General features: G+C 49.2%; 2 protein-coding genes across 2 annotated transcripts; one reads left to right on the top strand and one right to left on the bottom strand.

Annotated features, from left to right (window-relative positions):
• Positions 1 to 847: 847 nt before the first annotated feature.
• LOC125511349 (respiratory burst oxidase homolog protein B-like) lies at positions 848 to 7213 on the top strand. Its single transcript, XM_048676695.1, has 9 exons — positions 848 to 1687; positions 1788 to 1944; positions 2089 to 2137; positions 2483 to 2596; positions 2755 to 3573; positions 3683 to 3894; positions 4011 to 4193; positions 5111 to 5622; positions 6884 to 7213. The coding sequence occupies exons 1-9, from the start codon at positions 1084 to 1086 to the stop codon at positions 6991 to 6993; spliced, it is 2760 nt and encodes a 919-aa protein (XP_048532652.1). The 5' UTR covers positions 848 to 1083; the 3' UTR covers positions 6994 to 7213.
• Positions 7214 to 9087: 1874 nt separating this feature from the next.
• On the bottom strand, positions 9088 to 10057 carry LOC125506337 (protein SRC2-like). Its single transcript, XM_048671178.1, has one exon. It carries the CDS (start codon positions 9988 to 9990, stop codon positions 9178 to 9180), a length of 813 nt encoding a protein of 270 aa, XP_048527135.1. The 5' UTR covers positions 9991 to 10057; the 3' UTR covers positions 9088 to 9177.
• Positions 10058 to 13529: the final 3472 nt, after the last annotated feature.

Here is a 13529-nt window from a genome sequence, read left to right as displayed (position 1 = left end):
AGATCCAAAACCTCAATGTTCATGTAATACGATTATTAGGAGTTGTTAAAAAAATACTTATTCATAATGCACTTTCGTGATCATGTTTACATGCTTTTATCGCTCAATCACTCGTCCTCATGGTTGTCATTGTCGATGTAGTTGGATCTCTCCCTTCACCCACGGTAAAATTGTTGGTGCGATGGAATTCCGTCGGTCGTCCAACTGGCCACCCATGGAAGCACTTCCGCGCTCGGAATTCGGGCGTTCTAAACCAATTTCAACACGGGCGTTGAAATTTAATGGGTGGATCCATCCCAAACCATTGGCGTGGCATAATCCGTGACGTTTCTGAAAACAGAGTTTCATCATCCCCACCCCATGCATGTGTGTTCCCATGTCTATCCTCACTCGTTGTTGCGAAATTGCTTCTTCTCTGTCATATCTTACTTCCCGGTCAACAGATCTGTTGACGCAGATTCGTTTATTCCCGTGCGAATTTGATCATTTACTTTTAACCTATAACAGATTTCAATAACTTATATTCGAGTCATCATCGACGAGGTCATTGGATCACTCTTCACCACAGGCACAGGCACAGGCACAGCCAGAGGGGATCATGTCAACTGTGTTGACCCAGACTCGTGTGCGAATTGGGGAGCCGCCTGTTGACCGCTGCTCATTTCGGTCCAATCCCGCAGCACACCTACCCTGTCTCTGTCTGGTCTTCTCCACGCGTACGCGCCACCAACCCCACCTCACGCCGCTAATAAAACCAATCACTTCGTCTGCATTAACAAGAGGCAGCACCCATAAAAGCAACAAGGAAGAGGCGAGGAAGGAGCGCGCACCCCATTTTTCCCAAGAATCATCAATCAACCAATCGAGAAAAGAAAAAGGAGAAAAGACGACGGCCGGCCGCGCCGCACGACTAGTCGAATACAAATACTCCGTCTCTCCCTTCCTTCCTGTGTCATCAGTCATCACCTCACCACCAGACCAGACCAGACGCGTCCAACTCTTCCCTCATCCACGACCGTCTACGCCTCCTATCCAACCAGTTCCTCCACCGGCCGCGAGCCAGGACCGGCGGCCGGGGCGGCCATGCATAACCGGGCGGGCGGCGGGGGCGGGGCGGCGGGGGAGATCGTGGAGGCGGGCGAGAGGATCGTGCCGCACAGCGGGCCCCTGGGCGCCAAGCGCTCCGCCATGCGCAAGAGCGCGCGCTTCGCCGAGTCCGTGTCCGCGCCCCTCACGGCGCCGCACGGGGCGCCGGCGCCGCGGGCCAGGAACGACGGCGGCGGCGACGACGACGACGACTACGTGGAGATCACCCTGGACGTGCGGGACGACTCGGTGGCGGTGCACAGCGTGAAGCCGGCGGCGGGCGGCGAGGACTCGGACGTGAAGCTGCTGGCGCAGACGCTGGAGAAGCGCTCCTCCTCCTACGGCCAGGGCGTGCTCCGCACCGCCTCCACGCGGATCAAGCAGGTCTCGCAGGAGCTGCGGCGCCTCGCCTCCGTCAACCGCCGGGGGGCCGGCCCCGGCCGCGTCGACAAGTCCAAGTCCGCCGCGGCCCACGCGCTCAAGGGCCTCAAGTTCATCAGCCGCACCGACGGCTCCGCCGGCTGGCCCGCCGTCGAGAAGCGCTTCGACGACCTCGCCGAGAACGGCCTCCTCCACCGCTCCAAGTTCGGCAAGTGCATCGGTAATCACCGCGCCCACAACTGCTTCCTCTCGCATCAATCAAAATTATGCTACTCCTTGTTCGTTCATGGTCGGTTAAGTACTGTCGAAATTTTTCGCAGGGATGAAGGAGCTGGCGTTCGCCGGCGAGCTGTTCGACGCGCTGGCGAGGCGGCGGAACATCACCGGGGACAGCATCAGCAAGGCGGAGCTGCTCGAGTTCTGGGACCAGATCTCCGACACCAGCTTCGACAGCCGCCTGCAGACCTTCTTCGACATGTACGCATTTATTACCAGCAAATTTCACTGATTAATCCCACGAGTACTTACTACCACTCATTAATAAGAACTATACTTGATTATCATTCCGACTAAATGAACCATCAATCCACGAACTAACGCAACCAATTAATCAACCAACAGGGTCGACAAGGACGCTGACGGCAGGATCACCGAGGAGGAGGTCAAAGAGGTTAGTCAGATCCATTCCCACCACTCTCAATTTCACTGCTCCGTTCACGATCAAAGAGAGAGCTTCTGGCTGCCATGACCGATTTTTCGACGATCAGTGACTGTCCTTGAATACTAGTACTTGCGACTTTCTCCTTTGCCTGATTGCCATTGCACGTCGGCGTCGATGTCATCCACCACCACACGTTATGCTGACCTCGACATGTCCTTGTCCTGCAAGCTCCCACTGCCCGGCCGAACCTGCCAAATATTTCTTTCGTGATCTCGAATATAATCGTGTAACGAGCAATTGATATCCGGCGATTGACCTTGTAACTGACGGTTATTCTGGTAATCTGTCGTGCAGATCATCACGCTGAGCGCGGCGGCCAACAACCTGAAGAAGGTCTCGGAGCAGTCGGAGGAGTACGCCCGGCTCATCATGGAGGAGCTCGACCCCAACAACCTCGGCTACATCGAGGTAATTAAACATTGGCAATGCCGTGCTTGTCTTGTTTAATGGCATGCATGATTCGTAGTACTAGTAGTATGTGCAAGATTGGTCGGCTGCTCTGTTTTGCTGCAAACGGTGTTGCATGAAACTAATTAGAATGTTGTCAATGAATCAATTTGCTGCAGCTGTACAATCTGGAGATGCTGCTGCTGCAGGCGCCGAGCCAGTCGATGGGGATCGGGACGACCAACAGCCGCAACCTGAGCCAGATGCTGAGCCAGCACCTCCGGCCCACGGCGGAGCCCAACCCGCTCCGGCGGTGGTACCGCCGCGCCAGCTACTTCCTGGAGGACAACTGGCGGCGCTGCTGGGTGATCCTGCTGTGGCTCTCCATCTGCGGGGGCCTCTTCACCTGGAAGTTCATGCAGTACCGGGAGCGCGCCGTGTTCAAGGTGATGGGCTACTGCGTGTGCGTGGCCAAGGGCGGCGCCGAGACGCTCAAGTTCAACATGGCGCTCATCCTGCTCCCCGTGTGCCGCAACACCATCACGTGGTTCCGCAACCGCACCGCCGCGGGGCGGTTCGTGCCGTTCGACGACAACATCAACTTCCACAAGGTGATCGCGGCGGGGATCTCGGTCGGCGCCGGGCTGCACATCATCTCCCATTTGACGTGCGACTTCCCGCGCCTGCTGCACGCCACCGAGGAGGAGTACGAGCCCATGAAGCCCTTCTTCGGCAAGGAACAGCCGCCCAACTACTGGTGGTTCGTCAAGGGCACGGAGGGGTGGACGGGGCTGGTGATGCTGCTGCTCATGGCCATCGCCTTCACGCTCGCCATGCCGTGGTTCCGCCGCGGCAGGCTCAGCCTCCCCAAGCCGCTCAACCGGCTCACCGGGTTCAACGCCTTCTGGTACTCGCACCACCTCTTCGTCGTCGTCTACGCGCTGCTCATCGTCCACGGCCACTTCCTCTACCTCACACACAAGTGGCAAAAGAAGTCGGTACGTATCCATCCATCTTTAGGCCAGTCTCATGCATCAGTGCTCGCTCCACCTTGAACTGTAAAGATGACACCTGCCTGTGAACAAAATGAATGTGATGTTGATGCAGACGTGGATGTACCTGGCGGTGCCGATGGTGATGTACGCGTGCGAGCGGCTGACGCGGGCGCTGCGGTCGAGCGTGCGGCCGGTGAAGATCCTCAAGGTGGCGGTGTACCCCGGCAACGTGCTGTCGCTGCACTTCTCCAAGCCGCAGGGGTTCCGGTACAAGAGCGGGCAATACATCTTCGTCAACTGCGCCGCCGTCTCGCCCTTCCAATGGTACTACTAATTCACTATGTAGCAACTCTAATCATTAGATTATATTAGACCATCATCATGAAGGTACGCACGAACAATTATAATTAACAAAAAAAAATGAATTGATGGACGTGCAGGCACCCGTTCTCCATCACGTCGGCGCCGCAGGACGACTACGTGAGCGTGCACATCCGGACGCTGGGCGACTGGACCCGGGAGCTCAAGAACGTCTTCTCCAAGGTCTGCCGGCCGCCCACGGAGGGCAAGAGCGGCCTGCTCCGGGCCGAGTACGACCGCGACGGCGCCATGTCCAACCCGAGGTACGGCCCCTTGTTTCTTCTGCTCCGTTGAAACGGATTCCGGCCGGAATTTTTGTTCTACGTGCGGTGCGGGTCGGTCCCTTGGCGTGGTCCAATCTGGCCGGCCTCTGCCTCTCCGGTAGTGGTCCGGCGGTAGGTGGTGGTGGATGGCCACGAACGCTTCCACACACACATGTGTCAAAGCATCACTCCGTACGGATTGTTCCAACAAATATAATATACTAGTCAAGACATATGAAATTGAACCTCTGGAAGAAATCTGTACGCACTCTAGTATTATGCGTCTTTGGCACGAGGCGTTATTCGTTAGCCGCCTCCTCTGACTTTTAATTCTTCATTACCTTTTTCTAAAAAAATCGGTCAGAAGAGCTCGGAACAGAGGAGGAAATTTAAATTTTGCACTGACTAACCAAGGACCTCATAACTAATAACATGTAACAATAATAAAACTATGATGCTTCTACTGTTTCTTACTAGTGCGTTAAACATCCACATACAGTCCAGGCCGGAGTCAGTGGCAAAGTCTCTGCGTAGGAGTGGAGTTTTGATCTTTGTCATTGTTGTGCATATTATGGCCGATTCCGTTTTGGCTAGGATATGGCGCAACTGACGGGTGGGTGGACAAGTGACTGGCAATGTCTAACATTATCTTGGGGAAAGTGACTGCTAATGCCCTCCCGGTGGAGGTGGAAACACATCCGGCCACTTGTTCAGTGGAGGGTCGCCGGCCATCGGTTGAGGATAGAATAAGAACATTCTCCCTTCCGGTTGTTAAATCATTGCTTAAACATTACTAGTATCCGATATCAATGTGTGTTCCCCATGTGATTGGTGTCTTGATCATGTCAATCAGTCCTAATAAATTAAAATCACTGCAACTTAATGTACTAGTCTTACAAAATGTGATTGTGTTGCAGCTTCCCAAAGGTGCTGATCGACGGGCCGTACGGCGCGCCGGCGCAGGACTACAAGCAATACGACATCGTGTTGCTCGTGGGGCTGGGCATCGGGGCCACGCCCATGATCTCCATCATCAAGGACATCATCAACAACATGAAGCGGCTCGAAGGCGACGTCGAGTCCGGCAACCCCGGGGACGCGAGCACGTCGGCCTCGTCGTTCCGGACCCGGCGCGCCTATTTCTACTGGGTGACGCGGGAGCAAGGCTCCTTCGAGTGGTTCCGCGGCGTCATGGACGAGATAGCTGAGTCGGACAAGAAGAGTGTCATCGAGCTCCATAACTACTGCACTAGTGTCTACGAGGACGGGGACGCCCGGTCCGCGCTCATCGCCATGCTCCAGTCCCTCAACCATGCCAAGAACGGCGTCGACATCGTCTCCGGCACCCGTGTCAAGACCCATTTTGCCCGACCAAACTGGCGCAACGTCTACAAGCGTATCGCCCTCAACCACCGTGAACAGCGTGTCGGTAAGTACCAAACTCTCTTTGTTTCACACGTCCATACTCAAATTGTTGGTACCATAACTAGCTAGCATGCTCGGGAAGTACCATGTTAAGTTTCATGCTTTCTCGGTAGTTTCTTCACACGTGCATGGTCGAAATTTGGTCGAAGAGACCGTGAAAGTCGATATCGATTTGTTTTATGCTTGTACGACTTCTCCTCCCGTGGGTCGCTGTGAGAGGAACTTCCTGGTGCTAGACTGAACCTAAGTGTATAGCGATGGCCTAACTTTCTATGCAAAACCCGGGTTGACAAGGACATGCACGATCCTTGTCAGGATCGAAGGTGTATGTGTTCAACTTGAACTGGCATGGATAGGGAGTAGCCAAGGTTGAACCAACCAATTACTGTTGCTTGCTGATAGCTACACCCAACAGTAAATGCTGAGTACATAAAACCATTCCATTGTAGAACCAAATTTTGGGAGTGGTATGCAAAATGATAGGTATGCCACATGTTAGGTGCCAGCCGATCATTGTTACTTGCTGATGGCTGCAACCACTAAAGAAATTTTGAGCAGTCTAAAGTCTGGATAGAACTATCAATTAATATATGCATGAGGTATCTCAGATTCCTCACCATAAATTAATTAACCTCAGTACCATATACACATAAGATTCTTACAATCCATCGATGAGCTCATGCTCATCTACTCCCTGATGCACAGTAAATTCAAATTGTCCATAAAATTTTGCATGCTTGTAGTGCACTTGAGCATCTTCGGCGTAAAAAAAATCAGTTTTTTTTTAAAAAAATTACTGCTCATGTCGGGTGTAGACAAGCTTGGGTGCCAAAAGTCATCCTCAAATATTCTCCCTTACCTAACTTGGTCATATTAGGCAAGGCATGATCTTAACGCCTCAACCTTTACCGCTAGGATTTAACAGCAAACATAATAGGGTTAGGTAAGAAGGCTATAGGAGTAGCCATATCGTATTTGTGTTGAGGGTGAGGAGAAAGGAGAGGATAGAGAAGAGAAATGGGTTGTAGATAGCATTTGCAGCACCACTGCAGCAGAGTCTCGAGAAACTTCGTGAGAGAATGAGATGTGCTATTAGATTGACTATAGATGACATATCAATGTGATAGAGCGAGCAGCCGGCTCTGTTATTTTTCTTTTCTTGCTCTAAGAATTACATGATCGATCAATCAACATTGTTATATATGCACACACATAGCATTACTTTTCTGAATTAGCATTTACTCTATGATTCTTGGATATCACAGGAGTATTCTACTGCGGTGCACCGGTGCTAACAAAGGAGCTGCGTGACCTTGCGCAAGATTTCTCGAGAAAGACAAACACGAAATTCGAGTTCCACAAGGAGAATTTTTAACTTCTGTAGGCAACCCAGCCACAAGAAGTTGTTCTTTTTGCGGAAAGTGTGTTAATTCAGTACATATTAAGTTCTTATTCCTATGAGTAGAGCGACTAGATCAAAGGAGATATTGAATGTGTTGATTTAGTACATAGCAAGCCTTGTACTTATGAAAAGTAGAGGGACTAGATCAAAGTAGGTATTGGTTGATTATGACAAGTTTGATCAGATTTCGTCAGCTTTTGCCTAGAAGAATAACAATACACTTAAGCAGTGTGGAAGTTGCATGCACAAAATTTGCAACTTTCTTAATCAACATCCATGATCAGTATACAGTCTGACCAATGTTTTAATCAATCTCCGTGCCTAACTGAAGTGCAGTGCGAATTTTGTGCTAATTGTTCTGCAAATCAGCGAGGGAATGTTGGAAGCAGGAATTCCTTCAGGGAGTTCTGTGCTAATTGCTCTGCAAATCAGCGAGCAAATGTTGGAAGCAGGAATCCCTTCAGAGTTCCAACGAAATGCCTGTTTTGCTCTTCCAAATTAGAGCCAAACAGAGTGTTGTGTAACTATGGACGAAGGGCGTATACATTTATGGCTACTTTCGCGTGGTTCCATCGGCCTAACAGTAACTGCAATCTTTTTTTCAAAATAGCAATTATCCTGCATTCATTAAGAAGAAACGAGTTGCTCAGTTAATTAAGAAAAACCAACCAAAAACCAGGTTGCCCGGTTAATTATGAAGAACCGGGTAAAAACCATCACAACCGCTAAGCTGCACAAATAAGATACCCCCCACATACCACTCCAAAGAGGGTCTCGTCGAGATAGCACGCATGCGCCATCGTCATCACTCCTCTCCTAGAGACGTCATCGCCATCCCTAAACTCGGAGCAAACGACTCCGACTTCGTCGTAGACGATCGTCGACTCAACTACATTGTAGAGGCTGAGTAAAGATGAATGAAGATCCGCGCCAAACAGCCACCTGCGACCAAACAACGCAGCTCCGACTTTGACGAAGAACTACTAAGGACAAAACTAGGCATGACTGGTGCCACAGGATATTGCCGAAAGGACCACCTGCAACCAGTCATTGTACACCATAGGACCCCACCGCAACAGCTTCGACTTCATAGCAGCAAACAAATCGAGAACATCCCGCGGACACGCCGGAGAAGAACCGACTACCTCAACCATTGCCACGTCGCCGATATCGCTCCCACCGTCTTTGTTGCCGCAAAAGCCTGGACCCCACAACCGCCGCAAACCACCAGTCCCGCTTGCCGATGCTGAGCTCTGAGACAAAGCCCTCAAGAGGGGAAAACGACGCCAAGGCGCCGCCATTCTCCGATCATAAGATCAAGGGTTTCCCCTGGAAAGGCCGAGATGGCCGGATCCGTGCGTTACGGGTGTGGCAGCAAAGCAGCGATGCCTCCAGAAAGGTCAACGACAGCCACAACCGCCGCCATCGCTCGCCACGGCACAAAACCAAGACAGGGTCTTCATCCAAGCTCCCACACCACCTCGACCGCACATCATCCCGCACCGACACCGGCAAGCCCACCAACCACCACCACCGCACTAGCCCGTCGACGAAGGAGCTGCCGCCGTAGCCAACCGCACCTCGCGGAGAGCATCGACGACCAAACACAAGAGCCAGCTTCCAGATCCATGAAAGGCCACCAAGAGCTGAGCCACCGGACGCAGCGGACCGCCGTGCCCTGCTGAGCACCATGCCAACAATGAAAGGAGGTGCACCGCCCGAGACTGCAACCACCATGGCTGCCGCCCGCAGCCAAGCATGCATCAGATGCGCGCTCTCACGACCGTCGGAGAGCAGATCGACCATACCTGCACCTTGAAGCAGCACCTCCACGCCACCACGGGCCTCTGAGCCGCGCAGGCCCTCCGCGCGCCCTCGACGTGCGCCACACCAGATCCGCACGAGCTCCACCCGAGGCATCTTTGCGATGCCAGATCTGGGCAGCACAAGCACCCGTCCCTCACGGCCGAACCTCCGCCCGTGCCACGCCTGCGCTCCTCTCCCTGCAGCCGCCGGAACCCCCTGCCTTTCAAGTCGAAGTAATTAAGATACAAAAAGACTTGCACATTATGACGAGTTCACTTTGTTCACTCATTTTCGATTCACATTACAGATTTGCAAGGACATCCTCCTTATACGTAGTCCGAATTTCGAGAACTAAAAACTCATCCCATCATTGAACCCAGCGTCATAGGCGGCATCAGACTCCAAGTCACCGAGCATCATCCCGCCAACCACGCCACCGAGGAGCCCGAGGCCTAGGCCCATTCCCATCCCTCCCGCATGCCTTGCCGGTGCAGCCATAGTCGTTGCTGGCGCATACCCATACATTGTTGCCGGTGCTGGAGCAGTATTATACATGTACGGTGGTGGATATGGCTGTGGTGGATACACTGCGTTTGGTGCACCCGGTGGGTATGAAAATGTGGCATGCGGTGGTGGGTATGCGGTGACGGGCACCATGGGTTTGGGCATTGCCACCTCAGAGCCCCCAGAGTACTTGACATACTGCCCTTGTTTGTTATCTGTAGCGCTTGCGGAAGCAGCTTTGATGCCGGTGAACTTGTAGCTGAAGTAGAGAACGCCGTGGGCACGGCCAGACGAGGGTCGCCGCACTTGGTAGCTCATGGCCTTTGGGTCATTAGTGTTATTTGTGCCTGCCAAAAGATCATTAAGGGGCACAAATACTTCACCAACGTCATGGTGGCCGAAGAGGAGCGCCTCCGAGCGTACCAACACATGGAGGGCGAGCCCGCGAGTATCAACACATGCAGGGATCGGCAAATGGAGCATGGCATTCCATGTGGGATTTTGGCCATTGTTGTGGTCGACTTGGGTGCCATGGGTAGGCATCCAGGAGTTGGCCCCGGAGATGGAGGCAACGGCATAGACGCGCATGCGAGAGAAGAATGACACCTTCTTAAGATCGCTCGCCGAGATCAACGTCATCTCAAGGGTCTGGTATGACATGGCCGACGTCGCCGGGAATCGAGATGGTTGAGGGATGTAGGGCTAGGAGGAGGAGGAGGAGGGACTTTTTCTGAAAGTGGCCCCTCAACTTGGAACATTGGCGTGATGTGACTACTTAAAAGGGGAGTGGCTATGTGTGGATTTGTCATTGAAATCGAAACTAAGAATAGATTAGATAATTGGTGGCTTGAGACTCTTTTAGAAGTGTCTTTTTGTGTGGCCTAGCGTTGGTCTCGCACCTCAGGCCCTTCCCGTGCTCCACTTTGTACAGATGCTAAGGCTACCATGTAGACAAAAAAGTTGATGTGGTAAGGTAATTAAGAGGAGTGAGATGAATGTGATGACCCCAGAAAGAAATAATGCCTAAGCACATGAACCTAGGCAAAACAATTAAATGAAAGAAACTCACCAATGCATAAATGAATTTAGTTGCTAAATCATTAAATGAAGGAGCTTAGCTACAACAAGTTAAGCACCTATGCATTGGGGGCTTTAGTTGCTCAAGTTTTTAATGTGCTTAGCACCTCATCTGAGCACCCGTCCATTGGAAGAGGTCTCAAAATGCCGCATTATTGAGTTTGTTTCTTTGTTTCCGATTCATGACTAAATTAATGCAACCGCTCTTACTCCGCATTAACTTGAAAACCACTTTAATCAACATTAATGCAACATCCAGGAATGTAGTATCACTTTGAGAATACATAGAGCAATTTTTATTGCAATTCCCATACACCCCATGCTCATCTTTTTTTTCCTTTTTATGGGTTCTACAAATATAAATTAATTTTTTTGAGCCATGCAAGAGAGCTGCATGTGAATATAATAGAAGAGGAAGAAGAGCGAGAGCAGCGGTTGGAGCCAGGCTCATATGCTCTCGCATGTGAACAATAAAATCGGTAAAAAGAATAGCAAAAATGTTAGAAAAACTGAACTGTCGCAATGTGCACGCAAAATTTGGAGATGTTTGGAAATTCAAAGAGGTCGTGGCAAAAGTAACAAAATTTGGGCCTATAAGAATCTTTGAAAACCCACAATGTTCGGAGCTGATTTTTTTGTGTACGGCTCCTCGAATGTCATTAACCCTGAATTTTTTCGCACTTGAGCATCTTCTATGCGAAAATAATGATAAATATATTTTTTGTATTTTTACTATTTTTTAAAATTACTATTCACCGGGTGGAGATGTGCCCAAGCTCAGGTTTGAATTATCGAAGAAGAGCTACAAAGTCCTCAAGATATAGTATACAACTTAATATAAATTAGAAGCCTAGCACAGAACATGCTCACAAACCACTAAACAAGGACCCTAATCAAAAAGGGGCACGAGGCATTTAGCCCCAGCTCTATACCAGATATGAGCATCATTTTTTTGTCGACCAAGTGATTCAAATGGACGAACTTTTCTTCAGAGGCTCTGTTGTTGCACTCTTTCCAGATAGACCAAGCGACCAAAATGACAATGTTGTTCAATTTCTTTTGTTGTCCATGAGGGTTTCTGTTTCTATCATTACCCCACCAACCCTCAAAAGCACTGCCAATAGCAGGTGAAACCGTCGCGAGGCCAACCCAAGTAAGGACCCTATTACATGTAAAACTAGAACAACACAGCCCACCAGAAGACGATTCGCGCCCTGTGGCAAGGAAACGCAAAGCACACACTTCCCATTACGTGGGAGGTTTCTCCAGATAAGCCGGTCAACAGTCCAAATCCCTTTCCGGACAGCAAGCCAGGTGAACATGTATTTTGCAACAGAGAGGAGTCCAGGTCTTCCATATCGCGTTAGCCCGGACAAATAGTTGGATTCCTTGGAACGAGATTTGTACGCCAAACTGGAAGAGAAACAAACATAAAAATTCAAAACGCAAGTCCATCTATCTGTTGGCTTGCAAATTTTCAAAAGAATATGACCATTTGTTAGTAAAGACAAAACGCCAATATGTGAATGAATACTATAAGTTACATAGCCACAAATTATCTTTTGACAGGTCACAAATGATAAAAAATTTAAGAGGCCCTATTATGTAACTTACGTATCACTCCTGTATGCATATTCAACAAACCTGACCCTAGAAAATTTCTTAGGAGTCTCCCTTCTTTTTATATAGGAACTTAGGAGGCTCCTTGAACAATACGCCATAACAAACGATAGATCTATTTCATATACACTTTTTAAAAATGGATATACAACTTTTTGTCCCTTCATACATTCCTCTCATAAATTATATTCTATACACACTAAAAACCCTAACCTAAAATTATGAAGGGACTCGTTCAGTTGAGCCTCAAATAATCGGTAATAAATAATGCTAGATGTTTTTACACGAACCAGCTAGAGTTCTTCTTTTACATACTAGATGATACCTTGCAGATTGTTGCGGGGATGTTTTACAATATATTTTAATGAGATTTGACTGTGTGGAACATAAATACTTGAGTAATAAAATGAGAACTAAAATTCAAAATACATATTATTTATTGTATTTGATTTGTTGTATAGTTGTAAAATATTTATTAATATAAATATCATAATAGAATGCGAGTTCTCGTGCATGTTTGTATGCCGAGGTGGTTTTTCTATGCATGGTTGTGTGTTGTGGTGTGTTATTTCTCGTGCATGTTTGTATGTTGAGGTGGTTTTTTCTATATATTGGATGTATGCTGTGGTGGGTCATTTCCCATGCATGTTGCACATTGTGGTGTCATGTTTGCGTGTTGAGAGGGTTACCTATTTAGATATAGAAGATAAAACATGGCAGAAGTTAAAGGTTATACATATGTGGCCAAGCCAAATGAAAAGGAAAAAAATGTATTATACATATCCTATTCCACTCTAATACATGGTGAGCCCTCTAAGAAAAAGTGCCAACTGCGTCCAACAAGGAAACTTAGTCAGAGGCCAAGTAGCGGAATCAGTGGTCATGAGCCGAAAATGATAAAGCTAGGGTGGCCCAAATATAGCGGCTACATAGCGACACATGGAAATGAAAACAGCGATGCTGGGAGCAAAATTGGAACAATTCTAAAAATAGCAAAATAGCAACAAAAAAAAGCACCGAACACGTTGAGAATAAGAATACAACGCCATCTACCGTCGTTGTGATGATGAACGAAGATATTAAGTTGCGAAAGGAAGTGCTCATCGCGTCACCGTGTATGATGGGCCAACCCATGGTTACATATCCTAGTCTACTCGTATTAATACGTGGCCAAACCAGAGTCTTCCTTTTTAGCATTATATTGACGCACAACAAAAGGAAAAAAAGGGAAGAACTAAGACACAATAGGTGAGATGTCCTAGGTGATTATTGCGTCCGATATTGAACCGTGAGGTTCGCAATTTGAGTCGCACACACACCAATTTTTTGAAGGTTGCAAAAAAGGAAAAATGGGCCGAGCACAGGTCGGAGTGGGGTGTGTGTGCCGGTTTGCACAAAACCCTATAACAGGCGCTAAAGGCGCCGAATGGGATTTGTCATGTACTAAGCGCTGACAGTTTGACGCATTGTGTGTCACCTAGAAAACACGATACGACGGATAA

The sequence above is a fragment of the Triticum urartu genome, chromosome 5 (genome assembly GCF_003073215.2).
Source record: "Triticum urartu cultivar G1812 chromosome 5, Tu2.1, whole genome shotgun sequence".
Lineage (NCBI taxonomy): Eukaryota > Viridiplantae > Streptophyta > Magnoliopsida > Poales > Poaceae > Triticum > Triticum urartu.
This window is presented reverse-complemented; position numbering and strand designations above follow the sequence as displayed.

Coding starts and splice junctions, on each gene's coding strand:
- LOC125511349 (XM_048676695.1), top strand. CDS start 1,084: ATGCATAACCGGGCGGGCGGCGGGGGCGGGGCGGCGGGGGAGATCGTG. Junction 1,688..1,787: donor CAAGTTCGGCAAGTGCATCG/GTAATCACCGCG, acceptor AATTTTTCGCAG/GGATGAAGGAGCTGGCGTTC. Junction 3,574..3,682: donor ACAAGTGGCAAAAGAAGTCG/GTACGTATCCAT, acceptor ATGTTGATGCAG/ACGTGGATGTACCTGGCGGT.
- LOC125506337 (XM_048671178.1), bottom strand. CDS start 9,990: ATGTCATACCAGACCCTTGAGATGACGTTGATCTCGGCGAGCGATCTT.